Here is a 24,663-nt window from a genome sequence, read left to right as displayed (position 1 = left end):
GTGTGTGTGTGTGTGTGTGTGTGTGTGTGTGTGTGTGTGTGTGTGTGTGTATAATGAGCCGTGATGAAGTATTGCAATAGCTCAAAGGTGCAATGGGCTGGAATGTTCTCCATATCAGACGTCAGCAGTGGTGATAACATCCTCAGACATTTCATCATAAATCTGTATATATCCGTGAACTTGTCTATTGCCTGTGCCTTTTTTCTTCTAAACCTTGATCCAATACTTTCTCACTCTTTTCCTATCCCTTCTTCTGATTTGTTCTATCACTTCCTCTCTCTCTCTCTCTTTGTAACTGTTTCTGTCAGTCTTTTCGTTCTCTGGTATTCATTCATACATAGTTAGTTTGAAAAGTTACGGTGCAAATAAAAGAGTGAGAAATTGAAGGGAACAACTGTGACAAATATGGCAGAACTGACAACACAATACCATTAACTTCACAAACAGGATGATATTCATTCTACAAATAATACGAAGAAGTCACATAATGTTTTAATGAATCTATCCGCAAAGTAGCAAAAAGCTTCAAACTGAATACACCTGCAAAATCTTCAATCTGACAACAGATTTAATTAGGTTTCCCTAGCCGCTCAAAGCAACTTAAGTATGATCTACCTTTTTTCATGGTTATGTTTAGACACCTTTAAAACCAGTCATCAAACCATTCTGTTGCTTTTGATGTAAAACATCTCTAAAATTACACAAATAAAATCTTAATATAATAACCCTCTTGTGAGTTATTTATAGTTTCTCCCTTAGCTGCCAATGTAAATTCTGTAAATACAGAGTGTAGTACAGAACAATTACATGTACATGATAATTAAATAAAATGATAGTATCGTAATGATAATTATAATAAGATGAACGTAAAGCAAAACTTTAAAATGGTCACATTGTGTATGTGTGTCACTGAAGACAATGGAGTCACACACATTTACATAAATGGAGTGTGTGACAGGCAAGATTTGACAGGAGGGAAAAGAAAAGCACAATCTGCAGATTAGTCCAGCACAAACACACACACATACACACACACACAGACACACACGTACAGACACACATTTCTATTAGCAGCCCTACGTGCACGCTGAGTCTAAAATTAGCACGCAGTCTGTTGAACAACAAACAGGCCACAGGGAGGAAGATGTGCTGCCAGAAGGCTGAGAGACTATAGAGAGATGAATGCATGTAGCCGAGACCAAGTCTTTTGTTAAAAAAAACATCATCATACATTCATAAACTTTTACTATATTGTTTTTCTTTGTTTTGTTTATTGGCATTTACTGTAAACCTCTGGTCAGGGTGTAGTGGCTCAAAAGGTCATTTCCCGAGAGTTAAACAGGTGCAATCAGCCTATAATTACAGGGAATCACTATGAGAAAAGAAATGACAGAAAGGAACTTTGTCAAATCACTCAATTTTCATAAAAGCAAATGTCTATTTTATCACTTTCATTCTATTGTACTGCATATCCATTTAACTGCTGCAATAAAACATTTTACATTTGCAGTTTGAAACATTATCTGATACACAGAAGGTGATTTGGCAGTAGAAAATTTAGATTTTAATGAGGAAATTAAGGGTAGATATACTTTAGTGGACAATGTAAACAGTAGCAAAGATTAGCATAATGCCACACTAAATTCAAGATCTTGTAAAAATCCTAATTGTTTTGTTTCTCCTATCAGTTTGTTTGTTACTTGTTACTTGGTTGTCATTAGACAAAGTTTAAGTTTCCATTTCCACTGCACCGCTCACTGAAGGCACTTTGGATAAAAGCCTGCACAAAATTGCTTGCATTACATTCCGCTCACTAATGGCTTATGAAGTCACTTTTATCAACATATTTGCATTAGGGTTCACACTTTGCATGATGCTCTGTAGCTATGTTTGCTAAAAAACAGTGCATAATTTTGCGAGTTCAAGACTTAACTTAAAGATAACATACATTTTTTTGTTAAATGAAAATGAAACTTTAAGAAATTTAAACATGTTTTTTCTATAAAAACATGTTTATATTTCTTAAAGTAAGTCAGATGTTGTAAAAACAAATTAAAAAAAAAAAGGAAGAAAAAAGTGGTATCATATTGGCACTATCAAAATATTCAAATGAAACTCAGTGAACTGCAGTTCATGATTAAAACTAATAGGCCCTTTTCACAGCAGCCATTTTGACATGTCAATGCAGGTCAAACACAGGTTTAAATAATTACATTAATTATTGTCTCTGTTCCATTTAGGTGGGACAGGGCCTTGATATGAGCTAGCATGCAGGCCTTGGTCACTGGAATGGCTATGACCATAACTCATTTCACCTGTGTTTGCCATGCTGTGACATGTCAAAATGGCTGCTGTAAAAAGGCCCATTCAATTTTTGAAATGCTAATTATAGATGCTTCATTGCTTCCTTGCTGATAATCTTTACATTAAAACTCAGGGCCATTATTTGTGTTAAATGCCTTACAGTACAATTTTAAACCAAAAGGTAAGAAAGGGGGAAGCCATATACATGAAGCTAGTCAGCCAAATGGCTCAATAACAAAGTAAGATATTACTGTTTATTTATATATTTATATTGGATTATTAGTCATCATTAGTTTCTTTTGTGAAAAACTGATTGTCCAGGACTTCGCCCACTAAGGCTGAGATCAACCACTGAGATTATTTTATGCTCCAAAGCTGATCTGCCACTTAGAAATCAGTAATGCACTTGCTTTGCTAGTGAGGGAAGGTGAGCAAATGGTTTCTGGTTCAAACTCCAGCTATAAGCTTGTGACTGCAGAGTGGTATCAAACAGCTGTGGTGGACAATTTACAATTTAAACATCATGGTTGATTGTTGAAATTGTTTTCACAATTCCAGAACATCTGGAAAAGGTGCACAACCTGCAACCAATCTAAACATAATTTTCACGCCCGGTGTTCAGATACAAACCACCACAGAGAGGATTTTAGCATTTTTCCCAGGTGTACATTTTTAAGGATTGAATAACTCACATAAATGAGTTGCAAATACATAGTGTGTGGGTGTTTCAATATCCCTCATCCATATTCATAAGAGCAGCAACACTCAGGGTTTATCCTTTTAAGGTGCTAAACTGACAATGCCAGCACATGACACACATCACACACAAAAACATCAAATGAAAAGGGGTTCATTTGGCTCATTCCAAGATGCTACTTATCCATTTTAGAATGAAAAATGCATATATTTTTTGCAGTAGACATTTCTAAAACACAGATGATTCTAGTTTCAAAAATAGAAGTATTTTTAACCCTCATGTTGTCCTCGGGTCAAATGTGACCCGTTTTAACAAAAAGTGGGCCTTCAAAATAAGTACTGTCAATGTCAACTTTGGAAAAAACATCAAAAAAGCACCCACAATCTTGAAAAAAGTGACAAAATTGTCGGAAAAAGCGATAATAGTGTTGAAAAAAACTTTTTTTTTTAATGGTAGACAACACAAGTGTTAAGTAAAATGACTAAATAGTTTAATGGCTAATGTGCTTTAGTGTATAATGATGATGGAAAGGATCTTTTAAGGATAGTGATAAACACTTTAGAGCAGAGATCTTCAACAGAGGGTCCTCAGAGTCACTGCAGAGGTGGCTCAAATTTTTTTATAATTTTTTGAAAATTGTTGAAAACATGAATCCAACATATTATTAGGAAATATAAATCCCCACTGATGAAAGGCTGGCCAATAGGTAAGGTAGTAACTAAGATAGCCATCCACAGATCCAGTTCATCCTAGGGATTCACTGTGCCTTATCTAAAATCATGGCAACAATTATTATTTTAATAGCTTATGCACTAAGAAGGTATGTATAAAGGTTTTAGGCCACCCTACACATTGTTTTAGGCCCAGTTTAATATGCAACTTTTAACATTTTATACAATATTAGTAGTAGTGGGTCCCTGCTCTGTCTCTCTTTCAGTTAAGGGTCAGTTACTGGTTTAAAAGCCGTAGAAGGCTATACAAGACTAGTGGTCTACAGCCATGCTAATGGTTCTGTGAGGATGTAGTAAGGCACAGCCATGCTCTACATTAAATGCTAATGGCAGCATGCTACCATAGTCACAATGACAATGCTAACATGCCAATGTTAAGCAGGTATAATGTATATAGCATGTTCACCATCCTAGTTTAGCATTGGCTAATTAGCAATGAGCACAGAGTGAAGCTGAGGCCGATGGGCATCTCCAATCCAAATCCAATCACTCATCATTTGGTCACAAAGATCAATTATTAATCTGAAAGCCCCCCTTCCAGAATCAGATACCTGGACTATAAGCTCTCTCTGATCCTCTTTGGTCAGATAATTGCTGTCACTCTCCTGGTTTAGTCTTCTAAATATTATCTGATGCAAAAGGCGTCAGAACGTAACAAGATATGGATGCTGGCAGTGCTTATTAGATTACCAGAACAGAGAGTGCCATCAATTAAATTAAATAATGATCTGTGATTCAAGACAGAACAGGGCTCTTAAAATCCAATTTTAAGCAACAACTTCTTTTTCTCTGAAGTGGGAGGTAGTTTCCCTCAATCACGTTTCAGTTGTTTAAACATGAAGAAGACATTTTATTTTTGATGGCATGACAGGACTTCATGTGTGGCTTTGTGCTTGTGATAATAATATTCACAGTCATACCTGACATGTTTATATAAAATAAAACATTTTGGCTTGCCTGGTTAAGTCTACTAACTGTTATCTGATGCAAATGGAATCAGAGCATAGTACAACGGAAATGGAGCCTGACACTGCTTATTAGATTAACAGGACACACACATCAATCCAATGATTAAGTGTGATAATAATGGATAATGTTTAGTTTAAGTATTAATCCATAGCTGCAGACATAACAAGGCTGGAGGCTCTGCCACATAGAGCTGAGGGAATATAGAAGGATAGTGTGTGACTTAAAAAAAATATTTTTAATTAGTTTGAATAATTATGGGTAGTATTTCATTCTAAAGAGGGTGAAAAAAATTGTGCACATTCCCATGATTTTGTCAGTGTGAACATGAACTTGTCAAATTGTCTGGGTGGATAGCCTCTGAATAAAACAAAATACTAAAAATAGGTTAAAGAGATTGTGTTTCTATTACATATTGTAAACCCAGTGAAGTAAATAAGCATATGTGGCATGCTAATGTGTAACAGTCTAGCCAAGAGGCTAAGTTACCCTAATGTTGACTGCATGGGTTTGCAGGGTGGTACTATTTATTAGATTATCAGGATTAAGCAAACATTGATTAGCAGGGATAATAATGGAGAAGACAGTAACTGTTTATAGGAATAGGGAGCTAATCCATAATTCCTGGGAACACAAACAATGGCAGGACCAGTGTATTAATTTATATGAGATGGGGAAGTGAAAGTCAAATTCAGCAGAGCTTTGTGTGCACTTCACATGTGTGTTTTTCAAACACTTAGATTCATGCATGTTTTGGGGAAATATTAAATTACATAAACATAAAGTACCCAAAAATCTTTCTGCTATACATATGTGCAGCAGGAACAGAGAACAGTTTTCTTTTTTTTAACTAGGGTGGTGGTTGGATTTTATGCTGTTGTGTCATGTTTTCCAGTTTGCACTACAGGAAATCCCTGTGGGTTCCTTCAATTAATTAACATCACAATTTATTGCACATGCCTCCTGCATGAATTATGTTAAGGCAAGTAGGAGTACTAATGTGTGTGTGTGTGTGTGTGTGTGTGTGTGTGTGTGTGTGTGTGTGTGTGTGTGTGTGTGTGGATTTGTGTGTGTATCACAAAGGCAGTCCAAATCCCTAAATCAGAGGCTTATCAACTTCTTCCTCCTTCCACTTCATTAGCATCATCCATTATTATTAACCTACAGTACTCACTCTGTCTCTCTCTCTCTCACACACACACACACACACACACACACACACACACACACACACACAAACAACACAGACAAACATGTGTACCTGAGCAGAGATCAAAACTTGGTTTTAAAGATAATCCCACATGAGTTAGACAGAAGCTGCTGTACTGTACATACAGAAGGCAAATTTGAAAATTCTTGCAGTTGGAACCATGTCGGGAGGAGGAGATTACAGCACTCAGGACATTTATCAGCTTGTGAAAAAAAAAAAAAAACAGTCACAACAGTAACACTTAATGTCTCTCCTGAGATGATTGACAAATCTGTGACGAGTGTCATCGTTTTGATCTCGTGCCAAGCACTCACACTCAGCCAGGAGAAGGGGACAGAATGTAGCAGCTGGACAACAGACTGTTTTATTTTCCGTGTTTGGACTTGTTGAAGTTATGTAGCTACGTACCCCAGAACGTAAGTTAAAACTATTCTGTAGCTTGCTAAACTGTCATGGGTTTTACTTCCTCGTTAGCTGTGTAAATGTTAACTATGTTTATTCATATTTTAATAAGTATTCTGCTACGATGTGGATACATTTAGCCCTTATTATGACATTTATTTGGAGAGAGAGAGCTATATTATCGCCTTGATGATATTGCTGTTGCTGTGTTTCTTAATGCATAACTGATAGATGTGCAGATTGTTTAATATCACTTGTGCAGCCACGTGTTGATATTCAGGTTGTGATAGCACAATTTGCTAGCAACATGCAATCGCCACTAAACAGACTAGCCTGTGGAGCCACCTGCTTAGCTATTAAAGGTGTATTACACTGTTTGCTCCATTAAGGATATGTGTGTTATGATAGATATGACTCATTCTCAGTTTGTGCTGCTGAGCAATATGTTACATATTAATTATTACAAAGAAATGAATGTAAACATTTAGTTTTGGTGAATAATGTTCATATTAAGTCAAATATTATTTGCTTATATTTCAGAATCACATCCAACATGTAACATGTCACATCCATCCATCCATCCATCTTCATCCGCTTATCCGGTATCGGGTCGCGGGGGCAGCAGCTCCAGTAGGGGACCCCAAACTTCCCTTTCCCGAGCCACATCAACCAGCTCCGACTGGGGGATCCCGAGGCGTTCCCAGGCCAGGTTGGAGATATAATCTCTCCACCTAGTCCTGGGTCTTCCCCGAGGCCTCCTCCCAGCTGGACGTGCCTGGAACACCTCCCTAGGGAGGCGCCCAGGAGGCATCCTTACCAGATGCCCGAACCACCTCAACTGGCTCCTTTCGACGCGAAGGAGCAGTGGCTCTACTCCGAGCTCCTCTCGGATGACTGAGCTTCTCACCCTATCTCTAAGGGAGACGCCAGCCACCCTCCTGAGGAAACCCATTTCGGCCGCTTGTACCCTGGATCTCGTTCTTTCGGTCATGACCCAGCCTTCATGACCATAGGTGAGGGTAGGAACGAAAATTGCCCGGTAGATCGAGAGCTTTGCCTTCTGGCTCAGCTCTCTTTTCGTCACAACGGTGCGATAAATGGAATGTAATACCGCACCGGCTGCTCCGATTCTCCGACCAATCTCACGTGTACACATGTCACATGTAACATCAAATACAATTTCAGAGTTAACTTCATGTTGGAGCTGTAAATAAATCTTCCTGGATCTCAAAGTCAGACATCTATGGTTCAAGTTCTTACCGAAAAACCAGTTAAAGCCGGCCTGTGTTTCAACAACCAGTTTTCAGCCTAACCTACTGTATGTATGAATGGATTAGTGATCAAACAAGCTAAGGTATAAGGTGCTACTATAGTCTATTATTGTGCACTGCTAACTTACTTGGTAGCTGCATTCAGCAGGGAACGGCAGGGAAACCTGTGATCATGGCTGTCAGTGTTGTTAATTTCTCCCCAATTTTGGGTCACACTGCTGCTGGAATGTGTCAGGTTGCGTCATATTTGGTTTATAAGTCTTTGTTGTTTTTTTTCACGGTGCAAGGTCCTGCTGCATACTCCGTTGAAGCCACTGACTGGAGACAACAACAGGAACGCTGATACAGAATCTGACCAATCAGAGCAGACCAGGCATTTTTGGGAGGGCCGCTAAAGAGACAGGTGCTCCAACAGAGTGTCTCAGACAGAGGGTGAATACAGGTGCAGCAGCCATGGGCAGTATAAGAAGGAAAAGTGTTTTTTGAACATTAAAGCTTGTAAACATGTTCTAGTAAAAACACAAAATAAATATATGAACCTGAAAATGCTATATAATAGATCTCCTTTATACACATGTTCACTGTGTAAAGATTTCTTTTTCTTTTTAAAATAAATGTATTGGCTTGCATTGTGTCAGAGAAGTGGATTTAGCTCTATTTTATGTTGCAGGCAGCAGTTTGTGGTGAATCTGCATAATACCACTGATTAAAATAAAATATAAAAAAACACTTCTAATTACTACTACAGCTTATCTGTGTTGTTATCTGTAATAATATTAGTCATTTACCCTTGCTCGGCAGTAGATGCTAATTTGTTAGCATAGAGCAACAGGGTGAATGATGAACAGGTACACATGGATGATTCTGGTGCCAATGTTCTTTCCCACAAAAGCAAATGAAAAATGAGACACAACAACTCAACCACAGTTTGTTTAATCCAGCAGAGTGTTTATCTTGCTGTCTGCCAATTATATGCCCCTAGACCTGACATCAGTGGGAATCAATGGGTGCCAGCATGGCTAATATATCAGACGTGGCCTCGTGCTTCTGGTTGTCTTTCCTGTCTGCCCAGGGAGGCTGTGATTTGATATTTGTCACCAGTCGCTGACGCCGGGGCTGATAGTTTGAACCAGTCACCAAAGGCAAGCGCAAGGCTCCTCTCAATCAAAGATGGCCTCTTAACCTCCTCTCTTCTCCTCATCCCTCAACCCACCTCTGAATAACTTTAGTCGCATTAATCTGTGCTTTTTTCTTAGTCTCTTATCCCTCCATCACTCTCTGAATGCCCAATACTGCAACATTTTGTTTCCTGTCTTTACATTACACCTTGCGAAGAGTGCAATGAACTTAAACACACACACATACAAACTTCACGACCCATGTATCTTTCCTCACGTTAATGGAGATTCCGTCAGTGCCTCAGGTAGGAATTGCTGCCGCTTGCTGAGCCCTTTCGCTCACTAGCTTTGTTTCCATCCACTTGTCAATCAAATGATCTGAAGTTTGCTTAAAACATTCATGCGAATAATCACGCGTGTTTACACGGCGTTAAAGCGAATAATAACCTGTGCGTATTGACGACACATGCTGTTTTGCGGTCAAATTGGTATATTGAATAGATTTGAGACGTTTTAAGGTGTTTCCATTCAGTTTTGCACTGAATCGCACAACATTCAAGCAAACATTTGCAAACAAAGTTTTGCTAGCGGAAATGGATTGCGCCGTCTGCCTACAAATGATTAATATTGCGCAAGTTGTACTAGTGCTTAGTGCCAGCTGATTGTGACATATCAAGCTATGATAAGACAACAACAACGCTATCAAAACATCGCTATGATGCAGATGCAGATGCACATTATGGCATTTCATTTTTGCTATCTAAAATAACCGTTATATGTTGTCTCCTCGTTCGCCCACTTATGTTGGTCTTTGTTGACACCCGTCATGTCTGCAAATAAAGCAGAATTATGTGGCGGAAATTCTTCTTCATTTTATGGCGATTTGCAATCATAAAACAATATTATTTATTCAGCAAATAATGTTTCCATTGGAATTTATCGCACAAGCCATTTACCATTTAAGACCAAATCCAATGAGATTGAACGTACAAACTTTGTGTCGATATTCATTGAATTTAATCAATTTTTTCTGTTTCCATAAGGAATTTTTCATTCAATATTAATTAATTTGTATAAAAACTAGTGGATGGAAACATGGCTACAGTCAATTGCAGATACACACAGTACAAAGTCACGCATGCATGACCCATACAAAGCTGCTATACTTTCTTGCTCTCATGTCTTTGCTCATTCAAACATTTTATCAATATTTTTATCAATTCTCTCTCTCTCTCTTTCTTTCTCTCTCTCTGTGTGTTCTTGACCTTGTTGATATCATTCATTTTATCCACTCAATTGTTTCAATTGAATTTCCTTCAAGTCAAAAGTGCATTATTGGCACAAAAAACAAGAGTAGCTAACGTTACAGCCAAAGCAAACGCATCTCTTTCTCTCCTCTCCATCACTGACTCGAGCAACAGGCCAGACAAAATCTTTACGCTGTCTGTCTCTGCTGGATCTTTTCCACACTCAAACTCATGTGCGTCGGAAAAAACTTTTTGTGTCTGTTGTTTATCATCTAAACCTGAAACATTAATCAAATGCAACTTCTCTCCGCCTACAGAATTAAATTATTCATACCATATTCATATTCATATGCTAAATCACTAACTATAACAAAAAAATCTGCATTATTTAACTACTGATTCAATTTATGCCACCAGATAACTACAACAATCTTCCCTTGTGGAACAGATTCACAGTGGCAAAGTAAGGACAGGCATAAGAACAAAAAAAAAAACACACACACACACACACACACACACACACACACACACATCTCCTTGTCAAACCTGACCTACCTCAGTGAGATGCGGGTTGGGGTTGAATCCACACTGGTTACAGACGGTGGCCTTACACTGGGTGCAGGTGTTGTAGTTGGGTACAGCCGGTGGGTTAGACAGCTCTGTGCTTGTGCACACTGGGCACAGTTTGCTGCTCGGCATTGGTGCGATCTGCGGCACCGAGTAGGGCGAGGTGGGCGTCAGGCCGCGGTCAGGAGACACAGAGGGAGACCGGCCTGTCCTGGAGCCGCCCGAACCGCTGAAGTCAACTTGGAGGTTTCGACGGGAGGCGTGCTGACCAGGACTTGGCTGACCTCCATGGCCTCCTATGCTGGACCCAGCTGGACCGTGAACCATCCCATGGCCAGACCCGGGGCCATGCCCCATGCCGGGCCCCTGGCTTGACTGCATATGTCGGGGGGAAGTCGGAGTCTCGTGAGTGGCCAGGCGGTAGGGCTCGACAGCTCTGGGCCCTAGTCCTCCACCTCCGCCCATTCCTACTCCCCCTATTCCCCCCATTCCTCCTCCTCCCATTCCTCCCATTCCTCCTCCTCCCACACCACCTACTCCTCCCATTCCTCCACCTCCTCCTCCATGGCCTCCTTGTTGCATACCAGGCTTGGGGCTGCCCATTGGACCCCTGGAAGAGAGTGACAAAGCAAAATAAAAGAGATTAACATCAACTCTTTTAATTACAATTAAAGGGTCAGGTTAAATTCCTGGTAACACCCAATATTATAGAAATTTCGTACAGTCCTTAGAACATTGAAAACAACATTGAAACAGTTTGACTATGGACTATTTCTGTTCTGTTTCAAAGTAAGTAGATCCGATAAATATTGTTCATAGCAAAAACCTTAAAATTAAATTAAAATGACCAAACTCACTGAACTACTCTAAACTTAAACAGATTAACTTGCTAATTTGGCAAGTTAATGAATCCTTTCCAACCCGTAAAACTACCTTTAAAATAGTCTGTGTTGGTGTTCATTCAAATGTCATATAACAAATTAATTGCTGAATGCATTTATAGTTATGATATTTCTTCTGCTGCAAGAGCCAAGTGAATGAAATAAGCAGCATTGGTTGTTGCCACCACCGTATTAAATGAAAAAAAGGTCTCATTTTATTGAATGCATTATTAAATGAATGAGTATTCAGCCTGGTAATTGTCACTGCATTCTAACAAATTCAATTATCTTCTCACACCCAGGGAACCAGCAGCAGAAACAACATTAAAAATAGCAAAATAATAACTGATTGATTTACTAGTTGCTGCTGAAAGCTGTGGAAGGACCTCCGAACCTCCACAGACATCAACAAATTAAAATGGAAAGTAACAGGCTGCGGCAACTGACGATGCACACACACATACAGTATGCATTTGTGTGTCAAATGTGCGACATGCACACACATACATTTCAGTCAGAAAATAACACACATAAAGTACATACATCTAGATCTCTTCAGTAGTTTCATAAGTAGTTCTTTTGTTGCTGTTACCTGTTGCTGTAAATTTGCAGCATCATTCCGTTATTTTTTTTCTGTATAAATATTTTAAATCTTTATTTTCTTTGCTTACTGCTCTATACAAGAAATGTTCTAAGCCCTCTGCCAAGCTGGCTGCCCCACTAAAACACCTGTAAAATAACACTTGATGACTGTAATCAGGAAGTCAGGTAATCACTAAAAGAAGAAGGAAAACCTTATTCATCTGACAACTCCTTTGACGTTTGGAACTGAAATATCTCAACATATTTTTGAAATCGTGCAAAATGAAAGGTTTATTACAGTATTATATTCCCTGTATACCTAATGATTTTTCAGACACTTCCATGTGATGACTTTACTTGCACCATACAGTAGTATATCCATGGGTGTAGCACAACATTTGGGCCCTAAAGAACAGGGTTTCTGCAGGTTTCAACAAATCAAATGTAAGACTTTTTAAGACGTCTTTAAGATCTTTATGATTATAATTTAAAACCTATATCACAACATTAAAGTACAATGAAATGCAGAGTCACAAAAGTACTTGCAGAGTAATTAAATGTATTCAAATTGAATAACAGTGACACTGAGTAAAAATAAGCTGTACATATACACTAAACTATCGAAAGGAAGAACTACAAAACCACTAAATTAAACCGTGTTTCAATAGGAACATTTTAGAACAGTTTACATTAAAATTCAATTCAAAAGAAACCGTGGTAGAAAGGCATTCTCTATAGGCCCCTCCCCACATCAACAGCTATTCATTCTAGCATCTGTTTGGGCCCACCACACATGAGGGCCCTTCACAAATGAGGGCCCTGGGTACTCAGCCCCCCCTTCCCCGACCCCCCACAGTCCAACACCCCTCAGTGTGTGTGTGTGTGTGTATATATATATATATATATATATATATATATATATATATGGTTACAGGTTGAGAAAGATCACCTACAGTACATGATTGAAAGAAACCAGCATTGACTTTTTTAGGAGACGGGGTGTGTGTTGAAGTCACACACAGGCCATGGGGATGACAGTCACTATTCTTTTATATTCTATTATACTCTATTCGTTGCTATTGTATTGTCTGTGCTGTCAGTGATTGAATGGGTATAGGCTATTACCAACTTGAATGCTTAGTGCACACAGAAATTGGAAATGTTGATTTGCTGAACTCCCATGTCACAATGTTCCAGTCTGCCTCTCCTTTAACTAAAAGGTTTTCTTCTTGTGGACAGTCTGGTTGTGACAATATCTCTCTTTCTATGTCTCTACTATTTTTTCTTTTCTGTTCTCTTTATTTAACTCCTCTGTGATCTTTCTCTCTATAAACTTTTTTTCTCCATCAAACCCTCTTTCTTTGCTCAATCACTTCTCTCTTCGTTGCCTCTGTCCCGCACTCTTTATTATCTTTTCAGTGTGCACTGACCATGGCCTTGCTCGCCCAATGTTTTCCTTTTTCCTTTGTTAAATCTTGCCTTTTTCAACATTTTTATTTCCACTCTCGCGAAGAAGTGGACCTGTGGCAACAGTTTGTCTTTCTTATACCTTACATAAGTCTACCGTAGAAAAACGCTCTTGGGGGTCAAAATCAGAGACTGTAAAACTTTATCTGTGTACACATTCTGTATTTATTTTTGTATAGCAATTTCAAAATTTAAATGTTAAATACTTAAAAGTTTAAATGTTAAATGAAGTTCGTGCAGTGTTGAACAGTGTTGACACTGGTTGAACTGAGGTTGACTCCCTGACAAAGGCTTGTGTGCCGAAACGTGTTGGAGTTGTTTTTAAAGGTTTAAGATGATTAAGCCACAAAAATAAAAGCTTTTTGATTTTTTCAGTGAGAGTGCCTTAGATTCTTCCTGAGTTTTGCTATATATGATTGTCCCATCCAAAGAGCACCTCAAACAAACAATTTGAGACCTGGAAGCGCTCGTCTACAGACATTTTTGTTGACACTGATTTTGTTATCATTTTGGTAGAAAAGATGCCCCTGCGGCGAGCCTTTAAAGTGGATCGAGTAAAGCCTTGATTATACTCCAATCTGACTTGTACAAGGACAGCTGCGGACACCAAAGACGTGTAGTAGATCTCTCGCGACGTGTTCCACACATGCACAGTCAATCTCTACGCCGCCAATTGTTGCATACTGCGGCCACTTTTTTGGAAAGCCCCCTCTGACCCTCACAAACATGGACAGATGACATTTACCTCACACAGACTGAACCGGACCCTCGCAAACACAAGGACGATGAAAGTAGAAATTAAGATTAAAGGCTAGCAGTTGGCTTTGTAGGGCCAGAGTGAAGTAGCTACATTTTGAGATTATATATTGTATACTAATTATCGCGGATTAGCTGATTGCTTGACCAATTAACCGGTTTTAAAATATGGTTGATTAGCTAGATCATTGCACCGAGGATGACGGAGGAGGGGGTGAACTGTAGTCTGCTGCCTGACTGCAGCTTTTTATTTGCAATCCCAGAAAATCCCCGGAGGAGGTGCTTTCAGTTTTTATTGATGTTAGCCTTAGTATTCTTCTCTTCCAGTTGATACACAGAACAAACAGAGGTTTGGGTAGGATTTACCTGATCATGTTCTCCCCTAGCCGGGCACATTCCTTATCCCACCTCAAGACCTGCAGCAAAACAAGTCTATTTAGGTTATTGGTGGACCCAAACTAAACATCTATTTCCTCCCCCCTCCTCGGCCTCCATTTCTTCCCACTCTGGGCTGTTGACAGAATTGCTTTTGTACGGCCCATTTATTTCCATCTGCCTCCCTTCTCTTTCTTCTTTCTCTCCACTTCGCCTCCCATTTTTTTCTGTTCTCTCTTAATTTCCTCTGTCCCCTCTTTTTTCTTTCCCTTTCTTCATTCCCTGTCTCTCAGTTCTTCAGAGATGTGCAAATTAAGTTCGGGGAGCACAGATTTGATAGTTAACATAAGTAGAAAATGTTCATGTTATTTTTTCATGCATTCCTGCCCATGGCATTGATGATCTTGGAAGGCCAGCAGACTTACCAGCTAACTACCAACAGAGTTCACTCTGAGAACAAATATAAGCTTTGACAAATGGTTTGCATGTTGTTAACTTAATGAAGTGCTAAGGTTGTGTTAGCTCCTAAAGACTAGCTAATGTCTGCCAGAAAAAGTGTTGAAGTGTGTTAGAAAGGAAAACGTCTTTGGTTTTGCCAACAGAGGATACATTTCTACCTGCCTCATCTTTATCTCCCTTTGTTTCTTTCCTCCCTGTCTCCTATTATTTGTTCTCCATTCCTCATCCCTTTCTTTCAATTCTTGCTATGCCAGACTTTTGGAGCACCCTAGCTAAACTAGTCTGAATAAATAAGAATGAACTATGCAAATAAAAGGTAACAGTTTGGCTAATAGCATGATGCTAACTTAGGGGACCACTAAGCCTTGTAACATTAGCTTCAGAGACGAGCAATGACAACCTAGTTTTAAAATTTCTTAGACAGGAAAGCTGTGGTGCCTCCTACTTCTCCCCGTACATGTCTCCCACTTGTTGCTGTCATCTTGGTTTCCTTTTTAATTTTCCTTTCCTTATCCCATTTTTTCATATCTTGTTAAACGTAACACAGTTTCCCAGGGCACATGTTAGCTAACAGGCATGAATACAAAAAGACACATAAATTAAATGCACAAATTAAATGTTTTTACTCACTCTTGTACATGAAAGTCAAGTACTTGGAAGGTCAGCAGACTAGCTTACTTACTACTAGCTATCTATCAGTTTGGTTTGCCTGTTTTTGGGCTAACTAAGTGCCAGCCTGTATATCATTAGCTACCAGAACATTAGCGCTTAACATTTTTAGGCAGGTAAAGTGTATAGTGTATCCCTGCTACCACACTGGCTCAGCTACTGTTAAGATGTGTTGGTGGAGCTAAACTCCTGTCTTCTCTTCCTACCTTAAGATGGTTGCAGAACTGAGTCTCTTCCCTCTCTGCTAACCTTCAGTAACTTTTTCATCAGTCTGAGAACAGCAGAGTCACTCCTCAACTCAGGGAGGAAACCAGGAGGTCACTTTCAGAATCATATCTCATATCTCTGCTGTTCTTACCTCTTTCCTTAGTTCTTCACTCTGTAGTGCAGGAATAGTTTCAGCCTCTTCTTTTCAGATATCTGAAGCCAATGTGAAGCCAACCCTCTTATCAGCACTGTTTAATATTTTCACCTGGGCCATATTGCTGCTGTTAGGCGTTGCTGCCGATGCTCTTTTCTCCTCCTTGCTCCCCTATCAGACGATTCAACACAACACGCCCTGCTAATGGCTGTTACTATGGGCACCAAGTCTATTGGGTACATGCAAACATACTGACTGCATGCACAAGTGGAGGCAATGAATAAACATATTTAAGCACATGCATGCATACATTTAGCATATATTTGGAATGAAAAATAAAGCTTTATGGGGAAACTGGGCCCTTGCAGCCACAAATTATAACAGGATAACAAGATTTTTGGAAGTGGGAAATAGTACTTGACAATATGCACATATATTCTCACTAGTGCATGGCACTATTTTAAGGAATAAGTGGGCAACGAAGCAAGTTTTTTTCTGTGTGATAAGTTTACTCTGTATTACATCACACCATGTATTTTCTGTCAGAATGCCAGCCATGTGCTTGTCATTCAGAGGCTGTTATTCTGGAGCTGCAGGGCTTTCATTTCTTTATTTTTTCAATCAAACCAAAGACTACACCATGGGTTTTCACCAATTTACTCTGTTAAAGAGGAAGAAAATTAATCACTGAATTAAATAAGGCTCTTATTGGCATGAAAACCTGTTTGGTCCCAGCTCTCTGTGGCACAATTTGACACATCTAAACTATGATGTAGGAGATGATGATGCCCTACTACCTTCTAGCAGAAATGTACCTTGAAAAGTACCTTGAGAACAAAAACACTGAATGCAAATAACAGCAATACAACAACAACAAAATCTTACAGTGATGCTGTGATCTCAAGCATGTCACTTTGGTGTTTGATTCATATTGCTTAAGCTAATGCTATATAACAGCTATGTCTGTTCCACTCAAAAGTACATAATTTCTTCCTTTAGTTAAAAGTGAAAATGCTGTGGTATGATATAAATTTGTCGTTAATAAATGAGCAAAAAGAAAGAGAGTAAGAAGATCTACATAACATAATAAGTAAACAATAATACAATAGTACTGTCTGTGTTTTATGTGAAACATCAGTCCTCTCCCATGCAAAAACATGATAGCAACTCAGCAAGAGGACTTTCAAGACTGACAGTCCTAATTATGGTAGCCTATACAAAATAGCTTGGAGCTTGTCAATGTTTGATGATCTTCTGTCTTAAAAGTAGTTAAAGCTTTCATATCATGGAACTAGAGATGATAGTGTTCATCAGCTGATGAACTTAGTAGTGATTCAACATTAGAGATGCAAAGTTTTAATCAGTGGTTGAAAAGAATTAAAGTAAAATCAGCAGACTGGAGTAATGTGCAACACATTATTAAAGTAGGCTATGTAAGCACGTGTTAAAGCTTTGTTATGTAATCAGTTATGTCAACAGTTGTAATGCAGCGCGGTGTAAGGGGCTTTGCTGCAAACTACTGTAATGATACCACATGGTGCTGAGTAAAGGCCACACACACTGACCTGGATTTAAATTCAGACACATCATAAAAGGCTGAATAATGAATTTTGTTCCCAAATGTGGAAGTGATATCCACCCCTCCCCCAAAAAACGGACACAATCTCTCAATGGCTTTAAGCAATTAAAGAAGGGTAGTGGATAGAGGGTACCGGCTGCAAAAAAGGCTTTCTTTCTAATAGAATAGAAAAAAGAATAAGATAGATGCATAGTAGGCCCACCACACCAGGTGCTTGATGGTTGCCGTTTGATTTACAGCCAGAGAGGATGGAGACTGAGAGCATTAACTGTATTCTACAATACCCAGGTGCCTGTCTATACACACTCACACACCGACACACACACCCACACACACACACACACACACACACACACACACATTTACTGTATTTTGCAGCACTGGTACTCTGTCAACCAGATGTCTAATGTACCTCTCCATCTATTTATGTCTTTAGCCCATATCTTTGTAACCTTCTGAAGCGTTCTCAGCAGATGGCTGCTATAAATGACTACCACTGTTCAGTCATTTAAACGTTTATTTAAATGTTTTTGTTTGGGTGGAAAAATGATGTATGCATTCATGTACATACAGAGTGAGTACACGGTTTGTTCGTGTGTGCCTTGGTTATTTTCATGTACCAGTATGTTTCTTTCTGTGCTGAATATGTCTCCAGCAGATTTGCTAATATTCCATGTAAACAGTATAGGATGACAGTAACCTGCACGCACACACCAGTCTAGATTTACCTCTCTGTGTGCAGGCTCACTGTGTTTTCAGCCGTTAGAGATGCCATTAACACCCCAGTGCGTAACAGACTGCTCATTATGAACCATACAAACAAACACACACACACACACGCCTGCACCTACAGTATGCATAGAGCTTGCAATCATATTGAATGGGATGTGCAAATGTACACAAACAACCTCTGTTTCTTATGCATACACACACACACACACACAACAGCAGAGACTGATTGAGATGTAAAATGCCTCAACTCTTCTCCATGTCAAACCAAGTCCCAAAGACAGAAAAGGCTAGAAAAGAAATTGGATTTAGCAAAGTCTGGGTGACTTGCAGGCTCTCTGACTGTTTACTTGTTAGCTGGTCCCTCTGACAGGCTGCCTACATGGCTTACCCTGCTGGTTGACAAGCTGTCTATTTTCTGATTGGCCAGCTTATTGACTAATTGACTGAGTGATTATTGCTGTCTGACTACAGACGCTGCCTCGATCGGCTCAGACGCTGAAATGAAAGCAGCCAAATTCTGACAAATGGAGGCAGGTGCAAAAATGATCAAAGTGAAAAAGCAGTAAGATGCAGGAGAGAGGAGAAGAGAGAGGGAAGGTCTCAGGGAAGAATTACTCTGCTTAACATGCTGCTCCACACCTGGAAATCTATCCTTCACCCTCTCTTTCTCTCTCATCCCCACGTGTGTACATATTAATGCCTGCAGACACACGCACACACAAATGGAAATCCATTTAAAGGTGTTTCCCTTCCTGCTGCACCTGCTCACTGAATTCAATCTGACTCTACGGCATTATGAATCAATATCTACCAATCTAAATCTGTATAGGTTGAATCAGTCCATAAAACAGGTCCAGTTCTACCAATCATAAAAATGCCACACAGAAATAATATATTTGCAAATATATAAAACATGGAGACACAACAACAGAGAGGGACACTTTTCTAATCTGCAGGTTTTTCCCTAAAGCGTAACTTTGGCCAGACTGCACCCGAGCAGGTTCGGTGGGAGAACGTCAGACTGGAGTATTCTGGTATTCTGGACTGGTTTCATGTTTCTGTTCCCTTGTCACAAATGTCGGCACATGCATTGGCAGATATATAGCGTTTACCAGGTATGGATTTAATAATTGGAAAACTGCAATTGGCGAAAGAAAAGGGACAGTGAGCTGAAGCTCTGCATCTTTTTTAACACATTTTGGAATAAGAAATCAAAGCATCAGCATGGGATCGAAGAGGTTTCCCTCTCAGTGCATTGTGAACTTTTAAAACACCGCTCTACCATCTCCTCTGCACTTAAATTGAAATTCCTATCCCTAGGTGAGGCAAATAAATGCAATTTAAAAGAGCAAAAACCAAAAAGGAGAGGACGTACAGTGCAAGTTTAAACTCAGAGGAATAAGCAAGTGTGAAGATGCATGCAGAAGAAACAAACAGGCTAGTATGTTGTTGTCAGTTTCACATTAATAGACTTTAACAGTAACACTGAAAGTAAAATGTACATACAAATATGCAGTATGCATCATATGCTTTCTTGTGTGCGTGCATGTGTGTGCAAGTCTTTGGACAATGTTAGAACATCTTTACAGCAATGTGGCATATTTCAGAGTGAATAGTTATTCTACGGGTTTGATTGGATCAACCCGTTCTCACTACCTACTTGTAAAATACTGAAGCTTGGTCAGTGGCTCTCATCATCAATAAACTCACTCTTTAGCGTCTGTACAGGACGCACTGGCCAGAGCAGCTGCTTGACCGCTGCGCTGTAAACTACGTAGTATTAAGGGCGACAACGGTAGCGAGTAGTATAAAAGACCTAAAATTTGGTGGATTCTTTTTTTAAATTGGTTGGAGTGGTGGATGGGTCAAACAACACAGGACTTTCCGTGTTCTGTTCTTGTCCCGTGTGGCACTAAAATGTACATTTTTTAACCCCACCACCCACGATCTTTTCCTAAACCTAACGATCCCCTTGTCGAGCCCCGTGTCAGTTAAAAGTACAGTACATCCTGTTTTTGTAATAATCAATTACTACTAATGTAATTTATTTAGAGTAACTCTTATATTAACTAATCTTATATTGAAGCAATTTGGATGTTGGCTGTCTTTGTTTCTATATCATCACACTTCTGCTGCTCTCAGAATTTTTTTTATACCCATTCAGTGTTTTTGGTAAGGTACGTGTTACACTATTTGAAATGCATTTTGTTTTTCTTTACATCTGACATAAATACATCTGTCTAATTCTCTCTTCCCTCCACACTTTTAAATATTATTTCCCCCAACTAGCCATGTTTTTGCTCCACTAGCAGCAGCAGCAGGCTATTTCATGCTGTGTGTGTAATAAAAGGATTAATTTGTGCTGCTGCACACTCAGAATGGGCAGTAAATGGGACAGACGGATATAAATAGAAACTACCTCACTCAACACTTTATATTTCCTGAAACAGATTGCCGCAAAAGAGGCACAAAAAAAAATCTTTTCTCAGCAATCATCATCATCATCGTCACTAGTGTGCTGTTCCTAATTTTTTTGCCTCCTGTTGCTGTCTGTAAATCAGAATGGACCAGAATAATAACAACATAATACCAATGTGCAATGACATGTTGAAAATGAAAGTAGTAACATGGCTTAGCATGATACATGGAAAACAGGTTAAGAGGAGTGTGTACAAGTTCCTTGAAACAGGCAGCGCAAACGACTCTAAAGCAAAGTTCCCAGTTGACCTTTACTCAAGATTATTTTCTCAGACTACTGCTGTATGTTCACATCTAAGTATTTGAATTATTCTATATTATTATATTATCTTCATTAAAAGGACCCTGTGGTGTTTCTGACTAGTTGTACTATGGAGCAAGTACCAGATTAGAAAAAGTCAGTGATGACTTGAAGTATGAGAGGGGACATGAACTTTAGTTGCCTTTGTCAAAGTAATATGAATTCTTTACCCAGTAACTTACCCTGACCTCTTCCTATGTTTTTGCTGTTTTACAGAACATCACACTATTTCATGACCATAAAAAAAAAATTGTTTGCGAACAGAACTTGTCGAAGATGGAGTGCAGTAACAGGCTGAGTTGCTGTTTTTCCACTGCTGTTGAAAAGAGAGATTGTGTTTTTGTATTTTCAACTGTTTGTTCTTGTTACTTAATGGTGAAACAATTTTTTTTCAATATAAGACTTATTTTAATTAGGTTTCCATTTAATCATGTAACATTATGTTTGTGTGCTTTGCTAACTGGATGTCAGCAGTAACATAGATCATTTTTTGCCTTGGCACTGTTAATCCAATCATTTCCCTTCCTTTTTTCAGTTAGTTGCCTGAATGTCTGCAATACAGTCTTGTCAGGCTGGTTGATTAAACTAGACATTTTTTTTTTACAGAAACCAAGGGGAAAAAGTTGTGCCAGGCTGAAAATGGTGCCAATAGGCTTTAGGTTGTAGTCGTAAAGTATTTGCTGCTGATTTGATTTGATCACATTACTAGCCAAGGGGATCACAGCTGGCAAGCACAAATTGGCACTAAGCTAATTTCACTTTAAATCAGACTTGTTGATTAGGCTGTGGTGAGACATTGATCATGTGTGGTGTTATAAAGCATCAACCTGGTGGTTTCAATCCCAGAATGCCAGGTGACCATGTCTGAAACAAGATCATGGGTTTTAATTGGGCTGTTGAGGCCTGAAGGTCATAAAACTCAGTGAGCACAGGACTCACTGAGGACTCACTTCTCAAGTGAGGATGAAATCAATAAGGGCGAGACTGGAGTTATAAGGTTGCTGTTTGACGGTGAGGATGTGCAGCCTGTCCTTGACATAGCCACAATGCAACAGAACTGCTGAGCCACATGTGCCCTGCTGGATCTCTCTCTCTCTCTCTCTCATTAACTGTCATACAGGACTGTCAAACAGAATCAGAGACAAGCAGGCAACTGCTCATCGAGGCCTTCAGAGACATGAAGGTGTTGCACCAAAAGTAGAGCTGCAGGGGTTGCAGACAGCTGCTCACTTCACAGCATAAGCATGCCTCTCATTTGTCACTTGCAATTTCTTTTTTGTTTAATTCATGGCCTTTTGGGTAGGTAAGAGCTGGGTCATTTCTTTTTTGTTTTTAACACTATATATTACTATGTATAAATGTATTTATGATGGAAGGAGGATAGGCTCTACATTATACTCGTGGGAAATTTGTCTCTTTCTCTAAATTTGATATAACAATAAAAAGTACTTATTTGGGGCATTTTAGGCTTTTGTTATACTGACGGTGTGAAAGGGGAGAGAGAGGGGGGAATTACATGCAGATGGTCGGAATTAAACCTGTGGCTGCGTCATCAAGGACAGCGCCTGAAATACCTCATATTATGCTCTTTTTTAGGCGACCCGATACCGGATAAGCAGATGAAGATGGATGGATGGAGGTTTTAGCTACAGTGTGAGGCATCCCATTTCTATTCCATCTTTTTGGGGAGTCACACATGCGCAGTACCCAGGTAAGGACTACTAGCCAGTCAGAAGCAGAGTTGGTTAGGCCATCACAAGTAGGCTAGTGTGATCCAAAATAAACCCGTAAGTCTGATCCTGAAACACAGGCAGAACAACCCGAACCAGCTTGTTTCAGAGTGGCAACGTTTTAATTCCGCACTGCCTCCTGGACATGGCAATACAACTATCTGAACTCTTCAGGCCTCCTCTCTAGCTAGCTTGGTTTGAGGGCATGCCACACTAGCAGCTAGGTAAGCATTATAAACGTGTGTTACAAAGTGACGCAAAATGATGCACGTTTCTTACGGAAGTAAATGCCGGACTACAATGGAGTTGTTTGGAGCAGTTTGTGAACAGTGTTTTCTGTTGGAGCTAGTAAGTCCCTTTGGGTCCCTGGAGGACTTTGAGCTCTTTCACTTTCTAAACCTATTACATGCATAAAAAAGATACATAGCCAAAAAAGCAAAATATGATCACTTTAATACATGGGCACACGCTCAACCAGGTGAACTATCCAGGCGCCCCATAAAAATGACATTTTATCATAAATGTTTTACACAGCTGCTCAGCTTTACCACTGGTGATTAAACCAGGAGAGTTTTGTGTCACTGACTTTGTGCCAGTCAGTCAGCAAATATTGTTCGCATTCACAAAATGAATATGACTTTTACTTCTGGTACCCTGGTTCACTGCTCTGTTAATAATGGTATAAAACTGTTGACCTATGGTTACTCTAATCTGCTCACAAATCAGGCATTGCTGATTTAAAGAAATACTATTCTAAAAGCACAGTGCTTGGTTTGTGGATTTTTGAATGTGAGTTCTACTTTCGTGAGTAACTTAGTAGTTGACAGAGATTTTAGGAAAAGACCGTGAAAGGAGTTATTTCATACCTTCTGAAAACTGTGAAAGATTTGGTACGAGCTGCTTCCAGGAGCAGGACTGAAACCTCTTTGTCTTTTTGTGACAGACAAACTTGCGTTGGACCCACTCCCAACTGACATGCTGTCTCTCTGACATCCTACTTTCTCATCTTGCTTCTGTTTTTTCCATTCCCTCTCTTTCTCCAACTCTTTATATTATCAGCTCTATTTACTTTCTGTATTCTGTATAAAAACCGACTGTTCACCAATCAACTGCTTCTTTATTTTTCTGTGACATATTTAAAATGCTTCTAAAAGTGGAGACTTTGAGACTATGAGAGAGTCTTTGCTTTCTTGCACTGGAATGGGGTTGGCTTGTTGCTGGATTTAGGTACAAAATCAGTCGGCATGATAACAGGAAACAGAAGCTGCAGCTCCTTTTGAAGCTGCTGGAAAACTGCTCGCAAACCTTTGAACACATCGACCAAAGTGACCTAAATTCAAAAAGCCAATTTTTTTCTAATTTCATGCTGATAACAAAAAACATCCGATTTAAGTGTCTTTCGCTGTGCCAACCCTGCCCCGCTGAGTCCAAATGACTGCAGGAGAACGACTGTGCTGAAAATGAAACCGTCATCCAAAGGAAACTTTCGCTTTACTCCATCAGTGAACAAATGGAGAAATTTGTGATTTTTTAGTCTATAGTAGTCTCCCGTTACCCTTCCATTCTATGCAAGTGAAGGGGCAGTTCAACTTTTGTCAGCTTTGGCTGGCAACGTCGCAGTCTCAATCAGAAGCAAACCCGTGTGTGGTTGTTTTCTGAGTGAGCCTGGACTGAGGAGAAGCTGATTGTTTCTGTGTCTAAGCAGCTTGTATCGCCTCGGCAGAGGATGTTCACTCCCCATCATTCACTTACAGGGGCTTGCATAAGTTTACACACCCAT

General features: G+C 39.5%; 1 protein-coding gene across 5 annotated transcripts in view; it reads right to left on the bottom strand.

Moving 5' to 3' along the window:
• The window catches only part of bsna (bassoon presynaptic cytomatrix protein a), a 144,469-nt gene that overhangs the window by 108,336 nt on the left and 11,470 nt on the right, over window positions 1–24,663 (bottom strand). For all 5 annotated transcript variants that reach the window (XM_032519945.1, XM_032519946.1, XM_032519948.1 and 2 more), the window contains exon 2: window positions 10,502–11,123. In XM_032519945.1, the coding sequence (XP_032375836.1) occupies window positions 10,502–11,123 (622 nt within the window). The remainder of the gene's footprint in view (window positions 1–10,501; window positions 11,124–24,663) is intronic.

The sequence above is a fragment of the Etheostoma spectabile genome, chromosome 7 (genome assembly GCF_008692095.1).
Source record: "Etheostoma spectabile isolate EspeVRDwgs_2016 chromosome 7, UIUC_Espe_1.0, whole genome shotgun sequence".
Taxonomy (NCBI): Eukaryota; Metazoa; Chordata; class Actinopteri; order Perciformes; family Percidae; genus Etheostoma; species Etheostoma spectabile.
This window is presented reverse-complemented; position numbering and strand designations above follow the sequence as displayed.